Source organism: Gambusia affinis, linkage group LG01, assembly GCF_019740435.1.
Source record: "Gambusia affinis linkage group LG01, SWU_Gaff_1.0, whole genome shotgun sequence".
NCBI classification, from domain to species: domain Eukaryota; kingdom Metazoa; phylum Chordata; class Actinopteri; order Cyprinodontiformes; family Poeciliidae; genus Gambusia; species Gambusia affinis.
The window spans coordinates 20,529,333-20,557,286 of NC_057868.1; the positions used below are offsets into that span (position 1 = coordinate 20,529,333).

The following is a 27,954-nucleotide window of genomic DNA, read 5'->3' on the forward strand; positions in this document are numbered from 1 at the left end:
CATCTCTCCCGGTATTAGCTGTAGGTAGCGGTAAAACAATATTGTCATATGTAAACTGTGACAGCTGGAGTTCCCACATATTTTATAGCCTAAAACTTCAGTGGAAGGCCAGTCAGGTAGTTAAATGACTTTTCTTCAATCACAAAAACAGAAACCAACATTAGGACTGGGCGAAATTAAAAGGTCAATAATAGTTTTAATTGATGCATGTTACATTCAAACCCATCGTGTTCCTCCCACACATAACTGCAGACATACATAATTTTTTTTCCCCCTCCATCGCCTCAGCTGAGGAACACTACAGACAACTTGTTAATTCCTTAGGCTATCATATATTTACAAATCTTCCACTTCTATACATAGCAAGTCCTTAAATAGAGTCCAACAACAGAGGAGTAACAGGAACAACGTGTGACTGATTGTATGCAGTTTCCTCAAAGCATATTTAATAAACTTTCCTTCCAGAAAAGGCGGTGCATACAGCACTGTCATAAAAAGTGAGTCACAATTAGACATGATAGGTTAAAAACTCCACAAAGCCTCTTCATTCATATTTCACAAGATAAAACTCTTCCTTCAGCAGGGATTTTTTTTCAAAATGCAAAAAAGTACAAAAAGACATGTAAGGTAATAAAAAAAAAAAAATTTAAATGTGCTCAGTGCATTAAGACTTTCCAATATACATCAACAAGAAACTAAGAGGTGTTTTGCCCTGTTCCATCTTTGTGATAAATAAAAGTCACATTATTACAGGCAGACAGTCAGAGGGCATTAATCAAAACCAAGATACAGTGAGAAAATACAAGTGAAACATGAAGCAAAAATTAAAGTTCGACGTACGTTTGTGTAGGCCAAAACTTCAAACTTAACAGAAATTTGATTTATTTTTAAGGGTTTTCAAAGAAATACAGCTTAAATCAACAAATCTGACCAAGTTTATACAGCATGGTGCAGAAATCTTAAGCCTTTACACACATAGGCTGACTCAAGATGTGTGCACTGTTCATCAAACTGTGAGCTACGGTGAGCGCTTTGGCTGGAGAAACCATCATATGGATGTTGTTTAGAAGAGACACACTGTGCAATGTTTTTCAGTTTGGCATCTGCAGCGACTTCACACCTAAACCAGATTTGAGGTTGGTCTAAGCTTAGCCCTGCAAACATCAAGGCCAAACCCAGGAGCTCTATCAGTAAATTTCAGCACTACTGAGAAACTAACAGCGTTTTGTTGACAGATTCTGAAGAAAGAAAAAAAAGAAATGATAATTTTAAAAAAACGTGTAGTTTTGAGATTTCATTCATTTAAAGTGACAACTTTCTATATTTAATGCCACGTTCAGAACTCTTAAAAGCTCCCTGATCTCATGTAGTGTCGACTGACTGGCTGAATGAGCAAAAAGAAACCGTGCACACACACAGTACTGGCAGCTGTATGGCAGGAGAGCCAAGCTTGAAGCACAGAGGGCATCAAAAATGACATTCGCATTCGGTAAAACAACACAAGAAAATAGGAGAAAACCGATGGACAGACCAAAGGCCAAATGTGAGGTTTGCATGAGGAAGACTGTAGCTCGCACTAGCAAGAAATAAGATGTGGATAGTTAGTGGTGAGATAAGATTATGGGTCAACCGTAGCTTCTTTGTCTTGCAAAAACACAGTCATGTCGATTAAACATTTTTATCCTTGGCAAAATTCCAAACAGAAATCTGTTTTGATTGATGATGAAAAACAGATTTGGGCACAATTTTATGTTACTAAATCCCATAAAATCATGTAATAATTACAAAGGTGTAAAGAATGTTTTATACAAGTTCAGAAAGGACAACACTGTTAGTGAAGTATTGCATTATAGACCAAGCAAACCTTTTCTTTGCTGCAAAGCCTGAACCTAAACATGAACAGAGACAGTGACTATTAGACTCTCCATCATTCAGAGCCAGGGTGAGCGGCTGGAATACAGAAATGTTGGTGTTTCTCCCTCACCTTGGCATGGTTTCTGACACTTTGATCTCAGAGTCAAAGGCAAACAGTGTTGATATATGTATTCATATAAATAACAAAATAGTACAGTATAAATATAAAGATTTTGAGTGTGTGTGTGTTTGTGGATGTATGGGTGAACGCATCTGTATGTTGTGTAGAGGTTCAGGGTAAGAATGTGTATGAGCCAGTGTTAGGACAGGATGAAGGGAGTAGGGTTAGAGGTGAGGCTTTCCATCTCCGACCTCGTGGAAGAGGGAGGTGTAGAACTCAGGCTCCAGTTGTTTGTTGCGGTAGCGCTGCACAATTTCAGTGATTTTTTGTTTTCGCCTCACATGCGGCGGGTTGTACAAGTCGCTCTCCAGGCGCTTCCGTCGGCAAACATTGATCACCGTCTGACGCACGAGAAACCCTGAAAGCAGACCCAAAGGAAAGAAAAACTAAGTCAGAATTTTGTCACATCAAAATTCTATTTTTTCATTAGCTTTTAAAGTTTTATACACATCTGAGGAAACTGTAGACACCACAAAAGCTCAGGTGGGACAAATGCCATTGAAAGACTTAAAATCCAACTTTTATAGTCAAATATATACACAAATTTATGTCATCAATGTTAAAGGGCACCTACTATTTTTATTTCTTATACTTCCATTTGGGTCTCAACTGCTTCCAAAAAGAACCAACAAGAAACCACTGGCTGCCTTCTTGTTGGTTGTGCAGCAGGCTCCACCTCTGCTTGTCAAAGATGTGCATATAATTGTGCATCTGTTTGCAGCAGATATTTCATATTTGAGGGGAAAGTTGAGTTGAGGGGGTGTGGCCAAGAGATTTGAAGTGACAGGAGACTCTAAAACAGCTCAGAATAAACTAAAGTCTCATTATCTAAGAATAATTTGGAGCAAGAACAATGTAGTGAACGTGTTGTATCGCCCATAGAACTGCCCTAACCTAAGTATTTAAAAACAACTAAACATACACTTTCCAGTAGTCAGCCATAACATGTTGGCCAGTGACAGCCATTTGCCAGTGTTACCTAGAGCCCGGCGGCTGACCACCATGCCATCCACCAGGGGGATCACCATGCCAAATTTGCCCACAGCTCCGTGCAGCCGGATCCGGAAGAGTCCTGTCATCAACGGGTGAATGAAGATCAGAGGAACGTCCTTTTCCAACAACCCTGACCTGGAGCAAAAACCAGGAAGGAGTATGTTTAAAAGATACACATGCGGTGGTCATCTTTGATTATTTATTTGTAAAATATATTTAAAATGTCTTAGCTTAATTCTAAAATGGGCAAAATGAGTGAAAAACGGCAGTGAAGTTGGTTTAAGATTGCCTCTTCATAGTGATAATAGAATGAGTTGCATCTCCATGAAGAACACAAAGTTCATATAACAGAACAAATCATTTAAAAGAGACCACTGTTGCAATCTAACACAAAAACATATCGCAGAACAAGCTTATCTATTGAGAATGAGGAATATTTCAACTAAAAGACAAAATGCCTATGAAAAAGATTGAAGGACAAAAAAATAAAAAGATTGAAGCAGACAAAACTTTACTTTTACTTGTATTATAAAGTCTTTTTACATTTGGCTTGTTTGCACCAACATGTCCCAGGTTCACCAGAAAGCGTGTTGAAATACATGTTGGTCTCCAATTTAGCTCAACTTTAATCTACACAAAGATTAAATGTGTAATTTGTTCACCTGTTTTCAGACCAATGCTCTTCTCTACGCCTACAAAGTTTGTGGAGGTTCCACCAACTCAAATTTAAGACTTTTTTAAGACCATTATGAATGAAATTTAAGATCTCTATCATGACGGAAATGAAGAGAAGAAAATCACATATATGTTCTCTACAACTTCAACCTCTTAAAGTATTGCCATACTTGCTAGACATGGTAGATAGCTAGTAATAATACATTAGGAGCTAGCAGTTGCCTCAACAGCCTTGAGTCACAGAACACAATGCAGCCATCTGTGTGCAACTCAAACCTTTGACAAAAAAAATTACAGAATATGTGATTAAATATTTTTGCCATGACAAAATGTAAGACCTGTGATCAATGTGTCTAAGGTCAATTTTTTAATGAATATAAAAATTTTAATGCATTAATTTTAGATAAATTAATTTAATCTTACAAAAATGTTCAGATATCCTGATCAAATATGACAGATTAATTTTTTAACCTTTTTTTGTTTTGACTTTATGCACAAAGTTCGAAGAAGCAGAATTTTTTTTTGAAAATCTGTTTGTCTTTTATATTTCAAAAGAGACACACAGACAAGTAACTCACAAAAGCACCTAACAAAACCAAAAGGAAACACATTAACAACTTAAACATTCAAGGTGACAAACACTAGTTGATTGCAGTGAGATAGAGTACTATAAGTTTGCTATCTCAGGGGTGTATGTTGAGACTTAGTCCAAGAGATTTAATCATAGTCCACAAGCTAGGTATGAGGTTATTGCATCGTCCTCCCCGAATCTAGGCATCTCGACATCAGTGTTTCAGTTTCGTCCATTTTTCAAGCAAGTGAATACATTTGGAATTAACATGACGATAACAGACTTACAGCCATTATAAGAATAAAAACATGAGCAAAATTAGCGAGAGTACATTCTGTCAATCTTCATTATGAGTATTTATATTTTCCAAGAATAGCAAAAACTTTTCCCATATCTTTTTGAACACACAATATTTACCCTTAATCTTATAGGTGAGTTTCTCCAAGGCAAGAGAGTTTGATAATGTAGACATCCAAGTTTTTAATTGAGGTCTGGTTACAGACCTCAATTAATACTATATACTATATTTACATAGTATATTTGGCCTGCACCAAACAGTAAATTATGGACTTTTGATCAACCTTGCTTATTTGAGTGGGAAAAATTCCTAAGATACACAACCTAGGACAGGGATTAAGTTTAGTGCCAAAAATTATGAATCTCAGGACATTCCCAAAGGCAGTGAATCACATTGCCTTTATCTCCACATTTAGCACATGTATCCGGAATGTTGGAATTAAATTTATTTAGTAAGGTTGGAGTAACATATGTTCTCATCAACCATTTGTATTAGATTAACTTAAATTGAGTATTAATAGATTGTGTCTGTGCCTTCAGACAGGCCCTCTGCCATTCCTCTACTGCTATATTACATTTCAAGTCTTCACACCATGCAATTCTTTTGTGTTCTGAGGATGTCTGGGAGCTGTCTTTGATGATATTAAAAAAGCGGGATATTGGGCTCCTCTTCAAATGGTAATTTGTTAAATACAAATTACCATTTGAATGTAATGTAATGTTAGTAAGAGTAGGTAATGTTAGAGACTTTTGAGTACCCACGACAAAACTTCTGGTTTGCATAAACTTAAAAACATGTTTAGTTGGAATGTCAAATTTCTGTTTCAAATCTTCAAAACTCATCATAATCCCTTTACCAAAAAAATCTGAAATTTTGCATAAACGTTTAGCATGCCATGTTTTAAAACCCATATCTTTCCTACCTGGTTCAAATGTCACCTTGAGAACATTGAACATTTACAAACACAAAAAACTTTCCTGAGATTTCCCACCAGTGGGAATCTCCAACTCCTCTTCCTCTCTATTCTGTGACTTGGCTATGCTACTGATCCTAGAAAAACAGGAGCAGAAAAAAATGTCTACTTAAACAACTGGCACCACAACTTTTAACTGCAAACCCGTCCATGTTATCTAGAAATTATTCCCCACCACTATGACGGGGAGACTTAGTCGGAATGTGTATTGTTCAGGATCACCGATCAAATAGAATATTGACCCCTATTAAACCTTGCTGACGCCATCTAGCGTGCAAGTGTGGTTACCAGTCAGATTGTTGTCTTGTTTTCCGTATAAATTCCTCCACCTCCGTTGGCGTGTGGAAGAGAGAAAAATCTTCATCTTTGCTGGGAATATCAGTCCAAAATTCAGATTACGGAGTTGTTGTTTCACCCGTTCGTATTGTTTCCGTTGTTTCACCACATCTGCGGATAGGTCAGGGAAGAACATCACATGGCAGCCGTTGTACATCACCTTTCTTTCAGATGGGCTGCAGTCATCTTGTCTTGATAGTTTAGGAATTTTATGATGATCACGCGTGGCGGGCCACCAGGAGCGCTCTGGCCCTGCAGCCAGTGAACCCGTTCGATAATGTGTGTGTGTGTGTGTGTGTGTGGTGGGGGGGATGAATCCCACCCCAAGATCTCCATCAAGCAGGGCTACAGAAAAGCCATGATGTCCCCTTGTTCTGTCTTCTTGGCATCTGTTTTCAAGCTCGTCCACCTTCAAAACGAGATCCTGGATTTTCTTTTGTATTGGCGCTTCTTTCCCAGTTAACGAAGCGACGCAGGACTCCAGGTTGCTAATGCGGGATTCTGCTGAGGTAAGCCTCTCAAGGAACACTCCAGTCTCCAATTGTTTCTTTAATTTCTTGATATGAAGTTAAAAAAAAAAATCTCCCATAGTTGCAGATCCCTCTTTGTTGGTTGTTTTCCCTTTTAATTTGTGTTTACTCTGCATCTTGGCAGGTGGAATTGAATCTCTAGCTTGTCCCAGGGGCTTTGCTCGGACGAAAAATATCTTAGCAGTGGTCTAGATATCTAAATACAGGGTATATTGGTCTGAGCTAAGAGCCCAGCAGCTGCTCAGCAAGACGCCATAACCGGAAGTCCTCAAAGAAGCATAATTGATTCTAAACTCACACATTAAACATGATGAAAAAAACTAAAGTAATATTAAAGATACAAGTTCTGACACCGTTCTTTAAAATAATAAAGTTGCTACCCCCACGACCCGATAGATAGATGGATAGATGGGCCTGGTTCTCTGTGTCTTTTAATGGAAAGAACCAGGCCTGAAGTTCACTAAAAGCAATAGATAACATTGTTCACCGTCACAACAAACTGCTCTGCCACACTTCTTTTTTCTCTGCCAACCTTTGCACACACATATGAACACTTCCTGTTTTGCACAGCAGGTTTAAAGTACCGTTTTGCAAAACAAGTGTTTCTTTTTTTTCTTCCTTCCTTTCTGCACCTGATCTGAACCAGATCACAAGATGATGGGTTGTGCGTGGCAGAAAGCAAAGCGCTTTTTGTGGTAACCTCTGAATACCTGCTGGAAGTGCTGTTGCTCATGCTGGCCTCCAGGCCTGTGCTGGTTTCCGCCAACAGATCAGATAACGGGAAGTTCTCTGCAGACCACAAACCCAAAGCGTTCATCAACAGTCATGTCGTATTTAACACCTTCAGATATTTTTTGCTGATCCCTGAACAGTTTTATCCAAAAATTTGTATGGCCACATGAAACAGTTTTATAATTAGAAGTAGTGTGTGCATACCGATATCATCAAAGCGTTCCACCCAGACCACAAACACTTTGGTCTCAGGACCCAGCTGGGGGTAAGACTTTCCAGTCGATGACCTCTTTGTCTTCACCAAAGGACTCAGCTGCAACAGCAACACAACTTAGCAAATTTAGGCAATGAGTACATTAAAAAAAAGCTAAATTATATTCTATGACATTGTCGTAGAGGTTCTGTTTAGTCAGACAAACTGCAAAGCTACCTTTTTAGCAGATTCAAGGCTCTCAGAGTGGTTTGGGAACAGTTCCAGTGTGAGGTTAGATTGCTTTCCAGGTATGAGGTCTGTGTTGGTGTCTGCCTCCACTGTGGAGTCACTGTGCACAGACGATTCTTCTGCAACATAACAACCCAGGCAAGTTGAACAACCTGGTTTTTCAATACTTCACATGTGACGGTCCTGGTTCCTGATCATTTTTAATTGTGGTTTTGAACCTTTCCAGACTTCATCCCCAAAAATGCATGAACTTTTGAATATGAAAAAAAACAACTTTTTTTTGTCTCTCTCCCACAAACCACAACGCAGTGTGACAAAATACTATTTTATTCTCTTAGTTTTTAGGCAAACGTCAGCCAAGATAGAAAACGCTTCCACACAATGCAAAAAAAGAAGAAAAAAAATTTAAACAAGTATTTTTGTCCAATTTCTAGTTCAAACATTTTCATACAGTAGAAATAAGATTACCTTTAGTTCAGAGATCCACTTAATATCTCTGAAAAAAATTAAGCAGGATAAATATGCTTGTTTTAAGTCAGTAAGTCTTGAAAATAGTTTTAAAAAAAGAGTAGTAATTCTACAGGCAGTTTTTTTACTTATATTGAGATATTTTCCAACTTTAAGCTGAATAATTTGACAGTGAAACTACTACTCTTTTTTTTAATCCATTTTCAAGGATTGTTGATTTAAAACAGGCCTATTTATCTTGCTGAAAACATTCCAGTTTGTTTTGTTTTTTATGTGTATTTGAACTAGACAAAAGTACAAGTTAAAATTTTGTGTTTTTGCAATGCAGTCACAAAAATAAAACTCACCATTCCAGATTGAATGCAAATCTTTTTTTTTTTTTTTATTCCAGAAAACAGAAATTTCTGTGGATTGTGCCGCATCTGAACCAAACTTAGATCCAATTTAAAACGCTCAAATGAAGAGATCTGGAGGACAAATGGCCATTTTCTGTCTGTCAATGAGTGTGCATAGTTCTCTCTGTAATTCAAAAACCAAAATGTTCAATGATTTGTATAAAAATTGCAGCTGTGATGTGACAATCTAATCATAAAGGTCATTTTCTAAAAATAAATCAGTTTTTTAGGAATGAATAGATTTGATCTCAGACAATGAAATAGTAAAGTTCCCAAACTAAATTTAATTTTTTCATACCTACATAAACTTGCAAAGTGATTTAATGAAATTGCAGACATTTGAGCAGCAAAAGTCTGCTCAAATGTTTAGAAGTTTCTGAACACAAACCTGAATTTTCTGTTAAAGAGGGAACAACAAAGGCAATCTCTGTGAGACCATCAGCGTAGTACAAAACTTTCTTCTCTCCATTGAACACAGAACCTCCAGTGTCCTCAGGGCTTGCTGCTTCCTCTGATGAAAACAAAAACTGTCATTTGGAGAAGATAACAGCATCAGTTGCTGCGTTTGGAACTGGTTGTCAGCTGACCTGTCTGCAGATCAGTGCTGTCAAAGCAGGAGTTCAGGGACCAGCTGGTGTCCAGATGGCCTGTCCATCCCGGATGGTGGCCCACATCCACAGGCCAGCCCAGAGACAACAAGAACTCCAGGAAGTGGGGCTGGACAGTAGCTGACGACTCCACATTCCTCAAAATCTGAGCACCATGGAGATGCACATTAATGTACCAGAAAATCATTTTGCAAACAGAGTGAAAAATGGCAACAATGTTCTGACTAAACTGAAAACTCTGTCTGCCCAACTAGAACCACAGTGAAGAGTTAAACTCCCTTTTCAAGTGTAGATCATTTGTGTTTCATATTTTCAGCAACAAAGCTCGGCGACATGGACATAAAGTTCTAACACTGATCTTGATAAACACACACATTTATAAAAAAGTGATTTATTTCACTAACACACACAGTAACTGCATTCAATCATATTTACTGATATTTAATGAGTGGAGAAATTAATAAAACTAAACAATATAATCAGTTTTGGGAATTTGAAACATTAACAGGAATTTATTGTGACAACAGTAAATCAAACTGCTTATTATAAGAATTTGATATATTAAATAATACAAGAAACACCTGTTTCAAAAACCTCAACATCATAAAAACATAATACAGTCAACAATCATAGAACAAACAATACAATTTGTCTAATGCCATCAACAAAATCATCAAACAAGTATTCATCAAATAATTTCACCATTGTTCCAGTTATGAGGAATCTAATCAGGTGGGATTTTAGTCACTCAGTGTTTCTGTAGTTTTACAGTTTTCTAGAAGTTCATTCTAGAACAAACTTTTAGTTGTAAACTATTTTATTTTCAACTAAAGTCAAAATCTAGTCATACAATTTCAAACTGCACATCTGTAAAATACCTGCAGAGTCTGGAAGTCTGTTTCTTACCTCAGAGCTGCTTTTCTGTCCCGCCCTCACATAGAAAATAAAGACGGTGTCAAACGGTCGGCAGGGCAGCAGATCCAGATAGCTGACGTCATCAAAAAACCCCGGCAAGGATGAGTCCAGGCCGATCAGATGAGGAGGTAGACGGCTGTTGTTGGGTTCCTGAAAGAAGCGAAAAGAAGGCGTACAGCTAAGCTGGTCGAGTAACGGCAGAGTGTACAAAAGAGAGGGAGAGGAAATTTGTTTGTACGGACCTTTAGCGCTTCCAAAGACAGAAAACCGAAGTGAGAAAGGAAGAGGCGAGCTGTCTGGAACTCCTGCGAGGGCGGAGGAGGTTTGCACTCCGCCTGAGAGTCTGGGAAGGACTTGGACTTTAAGAGTTCCTCGCTGTGCCACTCCAAAGTGTTCTCATAGTCTATCTGCTTGGCCATCAGACTGCGAAGCTTGCTGTGCTGAATTTCCAGCTGGAAATGAGAAGATGTGATAAAACAAACAAACAAAAAATAGGAGCTGGACAACCGGCAGCTGATTGGATGGATTCATGGTTAAACCTTCACCGTAAGACTTCCACTACCAGGACAGGAACCTCATCCTCAGGTTAATATGCATGAAAACCTTCATCATCTATATCACAGTTCAATGAATAGAATAAGTGGCACAGAAATCCAGTGAAATGAATCTTTATCCAGGTCTTGTGAAGCTTTCTCTATTAACATTGTCTCAAAATGGTAACATGTCAACTGATTATGGACTTGCAGAAAGCTAAAGAAGAACTGGATTACCATAGAAACCAGTTATCACAACCCAACTATCTTCACCCACTTGTTTTTCACCCAAATGAATTTAGTTTCTCTTCAATAACTTACGTATTTACACATCAGTGAACTTGTGGCTGCTGAATCATCTTCATAGCCCAAACAACCCACCTGAGTTTGTACAGTAGCAAACATCAAGAATCAGCTTCATGCTGGTTTTCAGCCAGAGTTATCCTTCAGATCTGCAGAGTTTGCATAAAACTGTAAACAGGAAGCGATCCAAATAACGTACCTCCTTACTGACAATGTCATCCAGGTCTGGAATGCTGACATCGGCTTTGACCAGAGGGATCTTATCAACCTCCTCTGGAAAGGGCCTCTGCTTTACGTTGTACTTGATGCCCACATAGTCATTTGGGGTTGGGCGGCTCTCAGGAACAAACATCTGTTATGGGAGGAGAAATGTGGACAAATTCAGACTGGAGTTGGTGGCATTACTATGGACACCGATGTTTCACAGTCATTTCTGATGAGATCTAACCCTCTGATTGGCACGAGCCCCTCTTGGCTGATGGAAGAGCTGCATCGTCCAGGCATGTCGTCCTGCTGTTCCTCGGATCAAAACGGTCACAGACGGACTGGGGTCTGCAGGAGCAGAAATGATTTAGTCAGTGAAGAAAATAAAACAGGTTGATCACTTGAGGAGAACCCCATTCAAATTCTTAGTTAATTTTCTATAGGAAATCTGTGCACTGTTATCAATATTAATACAACTGTCATGGTCAATAACTGCTTACAATTACTGATGTTATATGGATTTCACTACCCTTTCAACACATCCATCTACTAACTTAGGGAAGATAGCTTTGATTCTTCTTTATTGAGAAACAACATTTACAATGAAGACAGCTTTCAGTGCAACCTGGTAGTTAATATGTGTGGTGTGTTTACTAAACAAAAAAAGATTGAATTTTTGAGTTTTCATCCTGCCAGAAACCAATCAGGGATAATCAATCTGAAACCTGTTTGATTCTTGGTTAGTCTCTAATATTTTAATCTCAGCGACAATGTTTTAAATTAAAAGCAGGTCAAATCATTGGTAGTAATAACAACAATGGGGGGATGATGCTGCAACACTGACTCTGCTCATTGCCGAGAGGTTGCTCCAGCATGGCAAGGATCACAGAGTTGTCCAGGACGAAGTAGCGGAAGTTTGTGGCTCCTGTGGCACTCAGTCTGGCGTAGCGTATCAGAGTGTCTTCATTCAGCAGGCTGCAGGTGGACGCAGGTCCGCTGGGAGAAGGAAAAGCCCCCAGCACCTGCATGATGCTGGTGTTTGGGGATTCACACACAAAAAAAAGCTTTGATTACATGAAGAAAAGGAAAGTTTTGTCTTTAAGCCTCTTACAAAGTCAACCTGATGAGTTGTTCTATGGTCTGTTCTTTACAACATTTATGAAATGACAGTTATAGTACACATAAAATTTATCACAATCAGCTGGCAAGTTAGCCTAGAAAGAGACAACAGCAACGCATCATTTTATTTTCATTATTTCATTTCCACTTTTTGAATAAGGATAGTAAAACTATAATTGTTAGCACCAGTCCTAAAGTCAGGCAGACAGCGAGAGTTGAGGTTTGAGTCACTAACTGTGGAGCATTTAAAAAAAGCACAAACACTGAACATCTCACCATGACAACGTGGCCTCAGCGGCGTCCTTCACCCTCATTGAAGCTGGATTGTGTTCCTTCTCCATTTTGTGACGCACTTCCTGTTCATGGCGAGACTTGCTCCCAGAGATTCCCAGTTCCACAATCTCCAACACTTCCATCAAACAATCCTGGCGGATAAACGGAAATGTGTTTCAGTCCAAGAAACTTTCAGCACCGACTATCTAGACTGAGCAAAGATGAAAACTTTTTTAGTGGGTCTTTGAACGCACCTTCTCATCCAACATGCCGGGGTGCTCTGTGAGCCACACACAGAGAAACTGGAAGGCAGCTACGATCATGGAGTGCAGGTCTCTGGACTGCAGAGGGGCCGGCCGGCTGCACTGGTACACAATGTAACCGCAGATGGAGCTGACGGCACGTTTACGCTCTGAAGAGTCCACTCCCACCTTCACCTGATGAAGACACAGAGACATGAGGCAGCCCAGTAATGAGAATGACTCCAGACTTTAGGGATGAGGTAGATGGCCATGGTAGCAGCTTGATTTTGGATTATACGTTTGTTATTTTCAGTTTTCTGAAAGAAGCTGCCAGTCTTGAAATTCAAACACTCCAATATTTCAGGACTCATGATGCCTTAGACACTAACAAGGCTTTGCCTGGTCTTTAGTAGAAAAACAGATCATCCCGGTACTTAATTGTTGCCATGAGGTACTTTCCCACTCTTGCATCCTTTATTTCACATCAGACCTCCCAGTCTCAATATTTGTTGCCGAAAAGCAAAGTACCTGTAGTTTCACACACCCCACCGTGTTTATGTTTGTGATTGTAGAAAATGCCACCGTCCTGCATGCCTCCCAAACAATTGGTTAGACTGGAAATACTGTCCAATAGCATTTTTAAATAAACATGTATGGCTCTGCAGAGTAACCATCAAAGCTCTCAGTTAAAGTTCTCACACAGAGGTGTGAACAAAAGTCCATTTGCTACTGAAGCAGAGAGACTGACCAGCAGTAGCATGTATTAAAAGCTTGTGCTTACCTTGGCCAGTCCCGCCAGCAGCTCCAGGGCAGCCAGAGAAATGCTCATGTCTTGTCTCCACTGAGAATTGAGCCTCTGTGTGACCAGGTGGATGCTGCGCACCAGCAGGCCTGCAGCCGTATCTGGAAGAACTAGACCATAAAACACCCCGAAATACCAAACACCGCGAGACAGAAACAATGAAGGGTTAAAGCCACACCGCCACAAGGTCCGACAGGAGAAACACTCAGGGCCCATTTAGCAAAAAGAAAAACATCATGCAACAACAACATCTCTACACTGCATAGCATTCATTACATTCATGTAAACTTAGGGAAAAGATTTAAAAATACACGCAGAAAAAGAGAGGGCTGAGCAATGGGAGCAGATTTGTTATTAGTTAATGTGAAATAAGTTAGTTAATAGCTAAAACATTTCCATATACCCCTGTTAGACTCATCTGGCCAGTAAAATTTACCACTCACCCATGTGAGAGAAAGGATCATCTCTAAATGACCTTTAATGAGGGCTGAAACAATTAAATGGATTAATCGTACTGAATTGATTATTGAAATAATCGTTAACTAATTTAGTAATCAATTAATCCTTAACTGCAGTTTACAGACTTGGAAAAAAAGACCATTTGGTTAAAGAACATAGAACAAAAATTAAGCCAGAAAAAACATGTATATTTTGCATACAACATTTAAAAAAAAACAAAAAACTTTGCACAAAAAAACTTAAGTGGCAAAGTTTTAACTTCATCTGGTTCAAATTTATAAAAGAAATCTATCAAGCACCTTTTGCTACCTAAGTATTAAGTGGTTACTCCAAAAAAATAGTCAAAAGATCCATCCTACACTATAGTCATGTTGAGTCGAGCAGAAAGGACCAAGCTTTTCACATGTTGATATTAGAATTAGGTTTCAGGTGCAGATGCAACGTTAGCTACAAATGATCAACTACACACTAAGAAAATGCTGTTTTTGCAATTTAGACAATAAAATGTTCATTTTCTAATTTTAAGAACGAAACTACTGGTTTATTTGTGTTTTGTTATGTATTTCTAGTATTGTACAAAATAAACTTAATTGGTTAAATGAAAAATCTGCAACCGGTGAACATTTTTTAATCCAATTAATTGATTACTCTTCAGAATAATCGATTACTAAAATAATCATTAGTTTCAACCCAAAATTCAGGGAGACAAATTTATTTTAAATCAATTGAATTATTAGTATATTTTATGTATTTCTAATATTGTATAAAATAAGCTTAGTTGCTTAAACGAAAAGTCTGCAAAATGTGCCAATTTTCTTATGCGATTAATTGATTAAACATCAGAAGAATTGATCACTAAGATAATTGTTAGTTGCAGACCTACTTTTAATCAGACAAGATTGCTCCAAGCAGTCATTTAAAAAAACAAAAAAAAACAAAGTTGGAAATATAGTCTCATATTGTTAGATCACAGCAAACAAATGAATCACCTACAAAGACATTTTACCCAGCGCTTCTTAACTCTGCACACCACCTTAACCACGTTAGCTACAAACAACAGGTATGTTAGTGCAGTATTGCTACGAGCCTCAGTGAGCATCATTGATGAACAGCGGCTGTTAGCTGGCCGATCAGTGGTGTGGCTGCGTGTCTCACCATAGTCTCGGAGCAGTGCCTGCGCTGGACGCTCACAGTCTGGGCTGGTGGCCTCTGTGCTGCCACCGCTGTTAAAGCTGATGCCACTGTTGGTGCGACTGTGACTCTGACTTCTCAGCGTCACATGGCTTCCATCTATGCTGCCCTGAAAGACAGGAGACGGCAGCCATCTTGATGAATGCAGTAGACCAGTTGTTTAAGAGAAAAAAAATGTGTCTGATCTGAGACTTACTGTTTCGGTCTGGGCTCCTATGGCCTCTAGCAGCGCAGAATCTTGGACGATGTTTAGCATCGCACCTGAGAAGGATGGAAAAATAAAAATAATAATAAACACAAATAAAAATGTCAACAAGAGAAGATTGTGTAGGTTAGCCATGTACATTGAAATAGGAAGGAGGTGATACCAAGAATTAGTTGCGTGTTGGTGGGATCAGTCTCGGTCTGCAGAGCTCCGATGAGGACGTTAACAAGACGCAGCCTCAGAGACAGGAAGGAGACGGGCTGGTCATGAGGCCAGCCATCTTCCTCGTTGAACTTTCCCTCCAACAGAACCTAAAGGACACGAACCAGCATTACAGACCTTATTTGCATATGCCAAAGAGCAATTTCTGCAAGCTTGGGCTGAAATGATTAATTGTGATGAGTTGATTACTGAAATAATCAACTAACAGTAATTGCTAACCTGAATATACGGATTCGAAAAAAGGTAACTGCTGAAAGTGTATTCAAAGCAGTAATTAAGTCAAAATTGTACAAAAAATAATATACATTTCCAATGAGTAAAAAAAGCTGTACCAGAGAGAGCAGAGGGCAGAGTGTGGAGAGTTTACCTCAGATTTGATGTTGCCAAAGTGATGTGGTAGAGGCAACATGGCAAGAAGGATATTAATGGAAGCTCTCCTTAAGTCTGTAGGATTTACATACATTTTGAATTTTGACAGCTCCCTAAAAAAAAAAAAAAAAAACCCAGGATGAGAATATAAAATATCCCATATCAAGATTAAGAGCAAGATCAAAAGTAGATAAAACAGCAAATATTTTCCGGTGTAGAGCCTGACCTGTCTGGCACAATAGTCTCCAGAGCAGCAATGAAATAGGGCACCACCACATTGATGCCCTTCAGGTCGGTACAGAAAAGAGACGAAGAGTTGAGAATGATGGAAGCCAGAACAGGTCTACAGATAAAATCTGAAATCTGGAGACCCTGAATCAGAACCATGTAGAACCTGCATAAAGAAGTGAAGAACAGCAGAACATCCTCCTTTATGGGGGTTAGATTAAATGCAGAAGAACACACTAAGGTGTAGTTTCTAATCTTAGGTCTTTTTTTTGGTAAAAACTGAAAAATAGCAGTTTTAGTGATTTATTTACCACCACATTGTGATCCAGTTCTACCAGAGCGTTATGTAGACCAGGACACAAAAAGAGTAGTGAGGAAGAGCTCTTATAATTTAGTCCATAAACAAAAACTTAAGTTTAATTTTTTTTAGATAAGATATGATGTGGCTACATTTTTTTATACGTCAATTTATTTTTTATTTTTTGTCCTACAAGGAGAAGGACAAAATACAAAAATCTTCATATTTCTTTGCCACACTATGATGGGCCGGCTGGGAAAGAAAAATAAAATTATGAGAATAAAATCATAATATCACAGGAATAAAGAATAAACTCATTATACCAGAATAAAGTCATATTCATATGAAAAAAAAGTCATATGACAATAAAGTAGAAATAATACAAGAATAAATGTTACCAGAATAAAGTAATATTAGAAGAATTCAGTCGGAATTTGATAACACTTGTACAAACCAAAATTTTACTTAAAACAGTAATTTTATGACGTTCTTCTGGAAATATTATGTTCTTGTAATTTAAATAAAATCTCTTTATCTGGCCCAAACACTTTATCAAATCACACTTGTACAAACCAAAATAAAATCCTCCACAATCTTTCAAACTTGTACAGACTGGATGTGAAAGCAGCACACATTCAGGCTGAGGCATTTCCTTACCTTGACAGATAAACAGGAAGAATATTCTCTCCGGTTTTTTTGCTACAAAAGATGCGGCAGAGCGTCCCACAGGCCTCGGCTCGTCCTGCCTCGTAGCTTTCAGGGAACTCATTGATGTCGAACAGTGGGTTGGGCACCATGGAGTCAGTAGACATCTGGGAACCTTTCCTCCTCAGCTCCAGGCCCATCTGAGTGGCTATTGCTGTGGCGAGCAGGAAGACAGAGAATGAGAGGACCAGGCCAATGTGCTCATTCTTAAAATCATGCAGGTAGTAGAGACAGGCAAACACAAACAGATCTACTAAAGGTGAATGGAAAAAGCCATCCGTAGAAATCCAACATCAAAGCAAATAAAAAGAAGACATTTATTGAGATAAAAGGAAAAACAGACTACACTAACTCCAAACAGACATTCCTCTTTAAAAGCATTCAAGAAGGAAAATCCGACACAAAGAGTTTGCCATACGAGTTGCACTTCTGTGCATTACATGTAGTGTAAGTCGTGGTAAACTGGGTCATTAAAAGTGGCAAAGCAAAATCCCTGTGTCAGCTTTTTGTGATGTTGCAGTTAACATGGCGGTCACCTGAAATACAGATCATTCACTTCATGCACCGAGGCAACAAGCCAATAAAAAAAAATAAATAAAAAAATAAAAATAAAAATCACAACTCAAACTGAACACATTTAAAACAAAAATTACACAAACCAAAACATTAATGCAGAAGTAGAAGGAGGGTCTGAAACGCAATAATGGATTAGCATGACTCAAACAAAGAGAAAAAAAGTGAAATGGGGAAATGGTGTCAACAAACTGGCGACATTATGGTTGAGATAAATGGTCAGTAGGTGAAATCCATTTCATCACCTTTGGAAAAGCGCTGGTCTTTTTTAATTTATATATATATGTATATATATATATGTGACAAGGAGTGGGGGGGCATGAAACCATGGTGGTAGTGACAATGGTCATGAGAAATTTAACTGAAAAGCAGGAAGATTTGTCAAAAAACGCAAATCAAATGAGCAAAAGAAGCTGCCGTTCCTACTTACAAGATTTATAAGAAAGGAGAATTTGGATAAAAGAGGCTGCAAGATAACAGAAATAGTGAAGAAAGACAAAAATCAAAGCAGATCCAATATTTTGGGATCAATTCATTGTATTTCTTACTTTTTACTGTGTTTGATACATGACTTTTGACCCACTGAAAGTATTGGACAGTATATCAGACATGGTAGACACGTGCAGGACATTACACCAAAAAGAAGAGATAAGGAGAACCAATGATGAGCCAAATTACTTAGTAAAACTAAAAGCAATAAGTGATTTTGAGGGTTTTTAACAGAGAACGTCACTGTAAACCAAATCCGTAGAATATAGTTGTAGCGATAGCCAGGTATTGATTAGCTGTCTGATGCAAAATAGATCAGGATCAGATAATAATCTCATCTGTGGCCGCTTCTAACCAAGCCCTCCACACACAGAAACAACAAAGATTCAGAGACACGGTGAAAAAAAGAAAGAAAGAAAACAAACCCCAACAACTCACAATAAAACAGAACACCACCACAACAGAAAAAAATAAATGCACTAATGAACAGCAACATAACACGCAGACTGGCACCATGCAATCAGCTGAAAGTATCGTGGCCCGCCAGCTCCCTGCTTACCGGTCATGCTGGGGTCCCGGCTCAGGCCGCTGTGCAGCTTGCAGTGAACAAGAGCGGCATCGAAAAGCCACTGGCCAAACAGGTTGAGGATGCTGTTGACCTTTGGCCTTGCGGGGGCCGGCAGGGGCCGGGCCTCCCAGCTGCTCTGGTTGGGGCTGGACAGCAGAGTGGGGGATGATGACGGCTGCTGCTGCTGGGAAGCTTTGGCTGGCTGGCTGCTGCTGCTCTGCAATAGGTAGACCGCACACAGGGATGTCTCATTCACTTTTAAAACATACACTTCTCTGGATTAAAACAACAAGCAGGATACACATAGTCTTATTAATACAATGGTGTATTAGGGTAATTGTAGACAGATTTTTTTTTTTTAAAAAAAGGGAAAGTTAATTTATTCCCAAAAACTTTAGACAGAAGTTACCACACATTTCAACTTTTCACCTTTAAGGTTACAACCAAAAACTTCAGAGATTGTGATTTTGTATGGTAATATGGACAAAGAGTCTTTCATAACTGTGAAGTTGAAGTGAAATTAGATCCAAGTCTGAAATCTGGAGTGAATTTCTGTTCATCCACTCCGTCAATGTTCTGCAAGCACATTTCTAGGAGACTAACGTCTGAGAAGAACCGTTGCTCCAACATTCTAGCATTTTTATAAAACCCTCTGAACAATGTTCCAACTCCAACACACACACACTATAAAGAGAATATTGCGGACAGTGTGATTAAATAGATTTTGCATCTTATCTGAAGAGCTTTTGTTTCTTAACTTTCATGTACAGTTAAGAAATATTACATTAATCCCAACAAATTATCACAAATATATACTTTTTGAGGATCAATAATCTGTTAATTGTGTAAAACATATAATTGAAATAAATAAATCACAGGGCCGCAGGTTTACGGAACTCGCTGATGTGTTACAATCTTTTTGGTTAATCTGTAATTCTTTCCTCAGCTGTTTCACGTTATTGTACAAAGAAATTGGACTTTATCTGTTCTAGAATGAAAAGCCCATAAGAATAAAAGATGAATAGCATTCATACTGCTTAATGTAGAAAATCAGAGACGCACAGGGTCACAAACTTTAAAGATAGCCACTTGCTGCTTATTATTTCACACTTTTACCTTTTCAAGAAGTCAGGGTTTGACCTTTGAACTTGAAGTTTCAGAATCTCCATTATAAACCTTTCTATTAAAACTCTGGCTCAATGTTCAGGGTTATATCCCACTCAAATCTCAAATCTACTGCAACCTCTAACAACTTTTTTCCAGGACAGTTTTTTATAATTCTAAATTATTTACACGTCGAGTAACTTCAAATTTAGATGGCCGTTTCAGAGAGGAAAGGGATTTCATTATTTTTTTGGTTTTTAAATCTAGTTTTATTCATATTTTAACAAATACAGTTTGCTATAAATGATTTATATTGCTGACCAAGTTTTTGAAGAAGTGCGCTCCTTTCTAACATTTAGCTCCCTTCACAGATTCAAGTGGAAACTCAAAAACTGGGGACTCAAAAACATTAATACTACTTCATGTCAGAGAAAACATGTCGGAAAAACTAAATTAAAATATTCACAACCAACTCTGCAAAGGTTATGAATAATTTGGAGCTTAACAGAATCTCTATCCGTTATCCTATCAAGTTTGTCCTCTGAACTCTTTAAAATACAAACTTGTATACGGATAAATGATAAAAACAACTTTGTGGTAATTGAACTAAAACATTTGTAAGACACAAACAGCCACATGCTCTTTAAAACATGTAAGTCGTGCCTCATATGAAACTCCAAACCTTCATTTCTAAACTGTAACCAAAAAGTGCTGCAGCTTCTCCAGCAGACCTGAACCAAACGATCAGCTCGTTATGAGGCCTCCTCTAATTAGAGTTTAGATTGGGTCTAAAAAACAGAAAATCAGACCTGACCCGGCCCGATCCTGATCAGGCTAAATAACTTTATTCATAGCCTAAAGTAACCCAACATATTTTACAGCTTTCATTTTTAGACTCCTATTTCTAGCTTTTGTTTAGCGTCTTCCAGCTCCATCTAGTCTCCTGTTGTAATGGCAGAGTGAAAAAAGGTCAAATCATTTGGGATTCCCCTAGAGTAACTCAACTGTACATTATGGCTGTGTAACAGTCAGACTTACAGTTGAGCTCTTGCTGGTGGTTTTCGTGACCACCGCATGCCGCTGTTTACGGCTGTGTGGTGGTGTAGTGTTGGCGATGGAGGGGGGCGGAGACATACTCAATCTGTTCACTGGGGTGGGCGGGGCACTGTCCGCCCGGGGTCGTGATATACCTGTGAATAAAAAGGCAGCGTCACCATGGAGGCAAAACCTGTTCACTCTCTAATCAGCATTCAAGCAAATGATGAGAAAAGAGAAAATGATTCGGGGTAAGAGATTTAATCAAAGCCCAACTTCATTGGTAAACATGCATTAGAACAGTTAGATGTGAATCACCAAGATTGGAAATGCACTGATAATGATTGACACTTTGAAACCGGAGTAGTCCCATGTTGATGATCTGGTAGTTTAGTCTATCTGTGAGCTACAGTTTGCTTAGCAGTAAAACCTACAGTTCTTAAAGTTCCAGTGTGCAACGTTAAGGCCAAACTAGGTGCAAAAATGCAATATACATTATAAAAATGAACATGAAGGCCAATATTTTGCTTGAAAATTAGATAATCAAATCACTCTTTTGTACTAGAGCAGCACAGAAAGCTCTAAGCTTCAGAGCAACTATTTCGGTGGTCCTTTTATTCTTTTATTTTTATTGCTACATCCTACACACTGGACCTTTAACATGATCACCGCAAAAAACAAACCACATGTTCATCATGTCTCATTATATGATGCATCAGCTGATGAGTGTACCATGAGAGAGCGGCAGGGGACAAAAAGAGAATGCCCTCTCGCGTACATCTCTCTTTTCAACAGAGACACCTACAGTGTGAAGAGAAAAGTACATGCTGACATGTTTCTCCTGAAATGTGTCTGACATTGTTTAGAACCCTCTATCTTCATCTCACTGAGAGGTTGTGACAAAATCAGAAAAAGGAAGGGGCAAAAAAATGCAATGCACAGATTTATTTTCATGATCAAAATAAAGTCAATGCTTTGGTCTGTTTGTTGTTTCCATGCTTAGCTTCCCATCAAACCACTTTTGTTCAGTGTAATGTAGTGTTTACTGTTCAATATAATTTTGAATTTTAAAACATGTTGGTATGAAAGAAATTTTTCAAAGTGGTTTAAAGACAATTATGCTTTTGGGAAAAAAATGGCAAGTTACCACTGCTAGGCAAACCTCTGCTGCTCAGCTAAAGACCGGCTTCCCCTCTTCACATTCCCTCTTTTTCCCCAATAAATTTATTTCAAAAAAGAAACAAAATACAAGGCGGTGAAGAACCGAATGTCATAAATACCATGCCTAAGGTTACTATAGAAAATGTCAAATTAAACTGGTGCTTGAGGGGTTGCAGTCTTTCAAGGGCAGATATAATTTGAATTGAAGTTAACATTTAGAATTAGCATAAATACTGTGTTGGTGTATTTCTTCAGCATTAGCAGAACATATGTTTATGGTTAGTGCTTTAAGGTTGGAACGACTGACTTCAGTTAATGCCGCAAACCACTGCAAGTTACTATGATAACACCTCACCATTTTTTCTTCTTGTTTTTTAATAATGCTGTCCCTTATCCACTGCTACTTGTTTCAACATAATGAGGATCTGCTAAAAATATTAATGCAAGTTTCTACTGCAATATAATATGTGAGAATCTGTGTGTAATGACATGTGAGAATCTGTGTGTAATGACTTGAGAATCTGTGTGTAATGACGTCAGAATCTGTGTGTAATGACAGCCACATCTTACACTAATAAAGTATGATCCACACATTTCCACTGTTAAAAACTGTGTTCCTTTATAGCGTTTAGCTGACATTTTTTGGCCTTTATCAATGTCAGATCTGCTTCAATGCAAGCCATTTGTCTGTGCATCCTCTTACCTAGGAATGCATCCACGAGGCAGCTGATGCCCCTCATGGCCCTGAAGAAGATCTGGGGTAGCTGTTTTAGACACGGATGCAGAACTACTTCATGAGGAATCCCACTGGAGATCAAAAACTGCTCTTGAAACTTTGGAGTGGTGCTCACTATGGCCGGATTGCTCAAATCCACCGGGTTGCTGGAAACAAACGAGATGTGAGGCATACTCAAGATTAGGTACACAGTTTACAGATCCCAATAAAAAAAAATAAAAAAAACAACTGAACATGTAATGAATGAGACAATGACTGTATGAGGAGGAATGAACTAGAAGGTAGGAGGACAGTTGGATTCACTCAGAGTGAAAAGTTTATACTATTCATGTAGTTACAGTTCAAACATTTTTAGAGGAACTAACTTTCACTTCCCCTTAAAAACAGACTAACATCCAGATAAGGTAGAGCTGTCATTTTTCTAGATGAATCAAAATATAGAGGAGGTCAAATGCACCCAATCATGTGGAGAAAGCGATACCACGTCTGTGCCACACAGTCGTTGTCCATCTCTACGGGAATCAAGTTGGCATCTTCATCTGGAACTTTAAAAGGTGGGAAGGACGGTCCGTGAGTAAAGCGCAGCAGCCTGGATTGTGAAATAAAAATATGCATTTTTTTAACAGTAGATAAATAGTAAACCGCACAAACGCATTCTATTGCTTGCCTCTTAGTCCTACCTTGAAGTCAGAGCGCAAGCTACTCTGCTCCACTGCTCTACAACAGGAGGATGGTGTCTCCAGTTGGACAGCATTTCCCTTGCGGTCTTCCAATATGGCGGCGTGGGAAAGCAGCGGGCGCATGCAAGAAGCCACACCTCAAACAGAACTGCCATCAGCTTCTCTGCCAGTTTCTCTGCTACGCCCACTGAAAGAAAGAAGTAAAGCTAGGTTACAATTTGTGTTCACAAGGAACAAATGAATGAACACGCTGGAACGCGGCTTACCGCCAACAGATGGGGGAGCAAGCAAGGTGTCGTTGATGCGTAGCAGGAAGAGCAGCAGCACCTCCCAGGTTTCCCTCACCATGGAGACAGACTCTCGTGCCAGCTTCTGGACCGCCGTCAGAACCTGCTGGCAGAGTCTGATGTGGTTCAGACTGTGCTGCTCAGGCCTGTGGGCAGAAACACACAAATCAAATTATTAGCAAGGAAGCACCGATCCACGTTTTTCACTTCCGATACCAATACCTGAAGTTTAGTATCGGTCGATACCAATCCAAGCATAGAGCACAAAGCATAGAACTAGACTGATTAGATCAGCCTTATGGATTGGGTCACTGATATCCCATCTAGAATTGTTTTCAATATCGGCAGATATAGATATCAGATCTGTGCAAATCTAAATATTAGCTCATCTACAAATGACTAATTAATAAAGCTCAATAATCCAGGTAAAGACAGTTGTTACTCGGCAAAGATTACATAATTACATTAAATGAGGAAAACTGAGGCGGGTCCATACCTTGGCACAAATACGTTGTAGAGATGTCGCAGGATGGTCTGGACATACATATTGGGTGCCTTCACCACAGGCTGGGGCATGGAGTCCCTGGGTGACACCAGCGCCATCATCCAGTCTGTGTACACATCCACACACAGCTTGACAGTGTCGCCCTCTAAGGGCAAGGTCAGGCCATAACACAGCACCTCCATAGTCCACTTCACCTGGGAAGAAGAGGGTTTCCAGATATCAGTCACATGGGGTTTTTCCAACGAGTCTTTAAAATACTTCTGTTAATTTATAAATCACTAAACAGCTTAGCACCATTAAACATGCCTCAGAACCAGAACCAAAAATAGAGAAGAAGCATTCAGCTTCTATGCACCCCAGATCTGGAACAAACTTCCAGAAAACTGAAAAACAGCTGAAGCACTGAGTGCCTTTAAATCAAAACCAAGCTGCTTAGTTGCCTTTGGTTTATAATAATTGGAACATTGATCAATATATTTGATGTATATTCGCTCAATGATTTTGATGGTGGCATTTGATTAAACCTGTTTGTTTCATAATTAGTTGCCGTTTATTTTTATGGTTTAAAGCACTTTGAACTGGCTTGCTGTTCAAACCTTCTTCACAAATCAACTTGACTCCAGATTTTTGTGTATCATGTAATGATAGACCAAAATCTACATTTTTGTTCCATCATTACATGATAGAACAAAATCTGTTCATTTCTCTGATTAATGCTTCTGACAGAAATAAAAACCAATATGAGAAGTCAGAGGAAGAAACTATTTAAAGGGAAACTCATTTCTACAAGGCAATGCTACCCATTTATTAAACCTGCTACAAAAGAGGCCTGATTTCAGAGGTATTGCTTATTTTGCTCTTTTTGTCATTTCCTACATTGCATATTTTGATTGAGTCATAAATTACTTTTCTGATAATGAAAGGAACTGTCAGCTGCTACTATCAAAGCAAAAAGAATCTTGGACAGGTTTTCTTGATTTGAATTACATATTTGAGAATCAGTTTCAAGATTCCCAAGATTGGCTCAAAGATAACCATCAAAAAAACAACAATAATGCAAGCAGTTTGAGAGGCATTTTATTTAAACAAACACTGACTCTCAAACAGTTCCCTTCTGGAGATACAGAAGAGACATTTGCTGCATTTAGCATCACTCATATGAATAACTGCTAAGAAAGTATCTCTTAAATTAAAGGCATGAGAGACTGACATGATTTAAGCTAATGGAGTTTAAATGGTCTGTAAGAGTAGGAGGGAAACAATATTACCTCAGTTTTTATGCACATACTATTATCTCATCAATAACATTATGAAAAATAAAAAAAAAACCTAACAAATTACAGCTGATTGTCCCAGAAGTTAAGTACAGTAATCCCTCGTTTATCGCGGGGGTTACGTTCCGAAAATGACCCGCGATAAGTGAAATCCGCGAAATAGAAAACTTTTTTTTTTTACAATTAGCAACTATTACATGTACTGTATACAAATACAGTGACTGACGTGTAGGCCGTTTCACTGCTCTTCAGACTGGGCCGCTGCATCCTGACTGCGCTCTGCAGTGTTCTCTTCTTCGAAATTACAAGATAATTTGGCCAACTTAATGTAAATTTGCCAAGCTGTTTTATGTACGTACATATAACTGCACGAGACGACAAAATGATAGCACAATTCGTAGCATGTTTTGATACAAGAAGCGGGAGTGAGTTTTTACCGAATCAGAATGCAGAGCACAATGCACCAAAAAAAAAAAAAAAAAGCATTATGAAAATCCGCGAAATAGCGAATCCGCGATAAGTGAACCGCGAAGTGGCGAGGGATCACTGTATACGCTCTCCAAATGAAGAGAACCAATGTAAAGGAAACTGCTAGACTGAAGATGAACAAACATCAGGATAAGTAGAAATTAGTTGGACCTCCTTATTAAATTAGATTTTTCTTGCATCTCTGTATCTTTGTTGTTCCAATTGGATTAAAAAAAATACTGAAGTGCAACACAAATAAAAAAAAATTAACCTAATGTGAAGGTTATTATGAAGCCTCAGAACAACCTTAGAAATCTGAACAGATTTTAAGATTAAAACTAGAGAAACAGATCCAGTCCTAATACTAACAATTATCTGATTTTAACTAAACTCAAAACAAAATGCATCAAAGACAATGCAATTTGACTACCATTGTTTTTCTTTTTGACCTACTGATCCCCTCCCAGAGATAATCAAGGGAAATTTTTCTGTTTGTCTGATCAGTGCATCTCTAGTTTTCAGTTCAGAAAGTAAAAAAAGACTATCAGTATTTCCCTAATTTCACTTTAAGTTGTATTGTTTGAGTTACTTGTAGTGACTCCTACTGAACCACAAAACATACATTTATTTTAGAGAGAAAGAATGAGAAAGAGAAAGCAAGAGTTTAAAAGGTGAGCAGATTTTTAGAAATAAAAGGCCATGAGTGACTGCTGAGCACCTCTCTGTCTGATTTGAGGATGTTTTCTGTCGCCACAGGGCTCACTGCCGTGCCCAGAGGCTTGACCACTGCATTTGCCACCTCTGTGCCCACACTGGGAGGGTAGGTGTGCAGGACGCTGAGGTGGCCCTGGTCGCTCTGTACCATCAGCTGCAGTGAGCGCCACTCGGAGTACATGCTGCTGGCGTCTGGTCCTCTTGCCTCACACCTCCTGCCTCCCGCCTGCAGACACACAGGCCAGCTGTAGCAGACACACTACCAGGCTTATTATTTAGTTACTGATCCACCACAGCGGTTTAAATAGTACTTTTTTCTGAGTTGATATTACTCTTAAATGAGGAATTTTAGGATTGAGCAAAACTGAATGCAAACAAGCAGGATCAAAACTTATGGCATAAGATATGATGAAAGAACGGTTTCCTAAAAAAACAAAGTCTTTGGCACGCCCTAACCAAATGCAAAGCACCACGGGTGTGTGTAAAAGTCTATAATCGCTCATTGAGGTCTCCCTTCCCTGTAAACATGATATGTCAGTCAGCCCGGGTGTTAATGCTGTTACTTTACTTCTCACTTTTTACTAAAAACAGCGTGTCTGTTTAATTTAGAAAGAACAGTGGCCAAATGATCACTGTCAAAAACCCAGGATAGTTACCAAGCACAGTAATCACAACCAGGAAACGGATCTTCCACGGAGCGGCTTGTTAGCTTTAGCCAGCATCAAAAATTCTTCCTCATCTTACAAATGGCTTTAGCTGAAGTTAGCATGCTTAAATGTTGCAAGACCGTTTTCCTGGATGTGTTAAAAAGATATCAACATCAAAGTCCAGAAGTTCTCGTTACAAAAATATCACTAAATTGAAACTACGTTGTAGTTGTCTGAAGCTAGCCTTGATAACGTTCGCTGCGTTAGCCTCTTCGTTGACATTAGCTTGCTATCGTTTCTGCAAGCTAATTGCAATGGTGCTAACATTTGCTCATTAGCTGAGTAATGGTTGTCTGTTTTACCTGGACCAGCTGGGGATGTTGTCATAACAGGCCTCGGAAACTCGCTGTCTGTGCTCTCCGTGTAGCGCCCTGCTTTAAACCATAACAGCCTCCATCTTCACAATGTCAGGGCTCGGATATTGCAGCTTTGACGGGTCTAACGGGAAGAAGGATCCGGTGTGTGGTTAACGCCCCCTAACGGTTGTTGCCCGTAATTACGTCCTAGAAATTCAGCCAATTATGATCTT

The 27,954-nt window shown here is 38.9% G+C and overlaps 1 protein-coding gene across 16 annotated transcripts; it reads right to left on the reverse strand.

Moving 5' to 3' along the window:
- Window positions 1-176: 176 nt before the first annotated feature.
- LOC122830319 (ral GTPase-activating protein subunit beta-like) lies at window positions 177-27,940 on the reverse strand. Of its 16 annotated transcripts, none has more exons than XM_044115596.1 (33): window positions 27,728-27,940; window positions 26,723-26,963; window positions 24,254-24,456; window positions 23,737-23,903; window positions 23,471-23,657; window positions 23,248-23,379; window positions 22,758-22,936; window positions 21,626-21,694; window positions 20,897-21,048; window positions 18,746-18,971; window positions 18,128-18,163; window positions 17,077-17,278; window positions 16,120-16,287; window positions 15,892-16,006; window positions 15,442-15,613; window positions 15,294-15,358; window positions 15,062-15,206; window positions 13,427-13,557; window positions 12,658-12,840; window positions 12,407-12,555; window positions 11,856-12,043; window positions 11,256-11,359; window positions 11,007-11,159; window positions 10,826-10,885; window positions 10,214-10,423; window positions 9,963-10,121; window positions 9,036-9,201; window positions 8,837-8,959; window positions 7,574-7,704; window positions 7,348-7,456; window positions 7,122-7,200; window positions 3,015-3,163; window positions 177-2,393 (listed from the first exon to the last, which is right to left on the reverse strand). In XM_044115596.1, exons 2-33 carry the CDS (start codon window positions 26,897-26,899, stop codon window positions 2,200-2,202), a joined length of 4,683 nt encoding a protein of 1,560 aa, XP_043971531.1. In that variant the 5' UTR covers window positions 26,900-26,963; window positions 27,728-27,940; the 3' UTR covers window positions 177-2,199. The 16 variants fall into 16 exon arrangements, with proteins under 16 accessions (XP_043971531.1, XP_043971521.1, XP_043971540.1 ...); XM_044115586.1 differs by having other exon boundaries at window positions 26,723-26,977; XM_044115605.1 differs by having other exon boundaries at window positions 13,427-13,548; window positions 26,723-26,944; window positions 27,728-27,939.
- Between the last annotated feature and the right edge of the window lie 14 nt (window positions 27,941-27,954).

What these genes read in the sequence shown, in the direction of transcription:
- LOC122830319 (XM_044115596.1), bottom strand. Translation starts at nt 26,899, where the DNA reads ATGTACTCCGAGTGGCGCTCACTGCAGCTGATGGTACAGAGCGACCAG. An exon ending in GTTCACTGATGTGTAAATAC is followed by an intron (nt 10,424 to 10,825) that starts GTAAGTTATTGA and finishes TCTCATTTCCAG; the next exon opens with CTGGAAATTCAGCACAGCAA. An exon ending in CTCTTTAACAGAAAATTCAG is followed by an intron (nt 7,705 to 8,836) that starts GTTTGTGTTCAG and finishes GTTATGTTGCAG; the next exon opens with AAGAATCGTCTGTGCACAGT.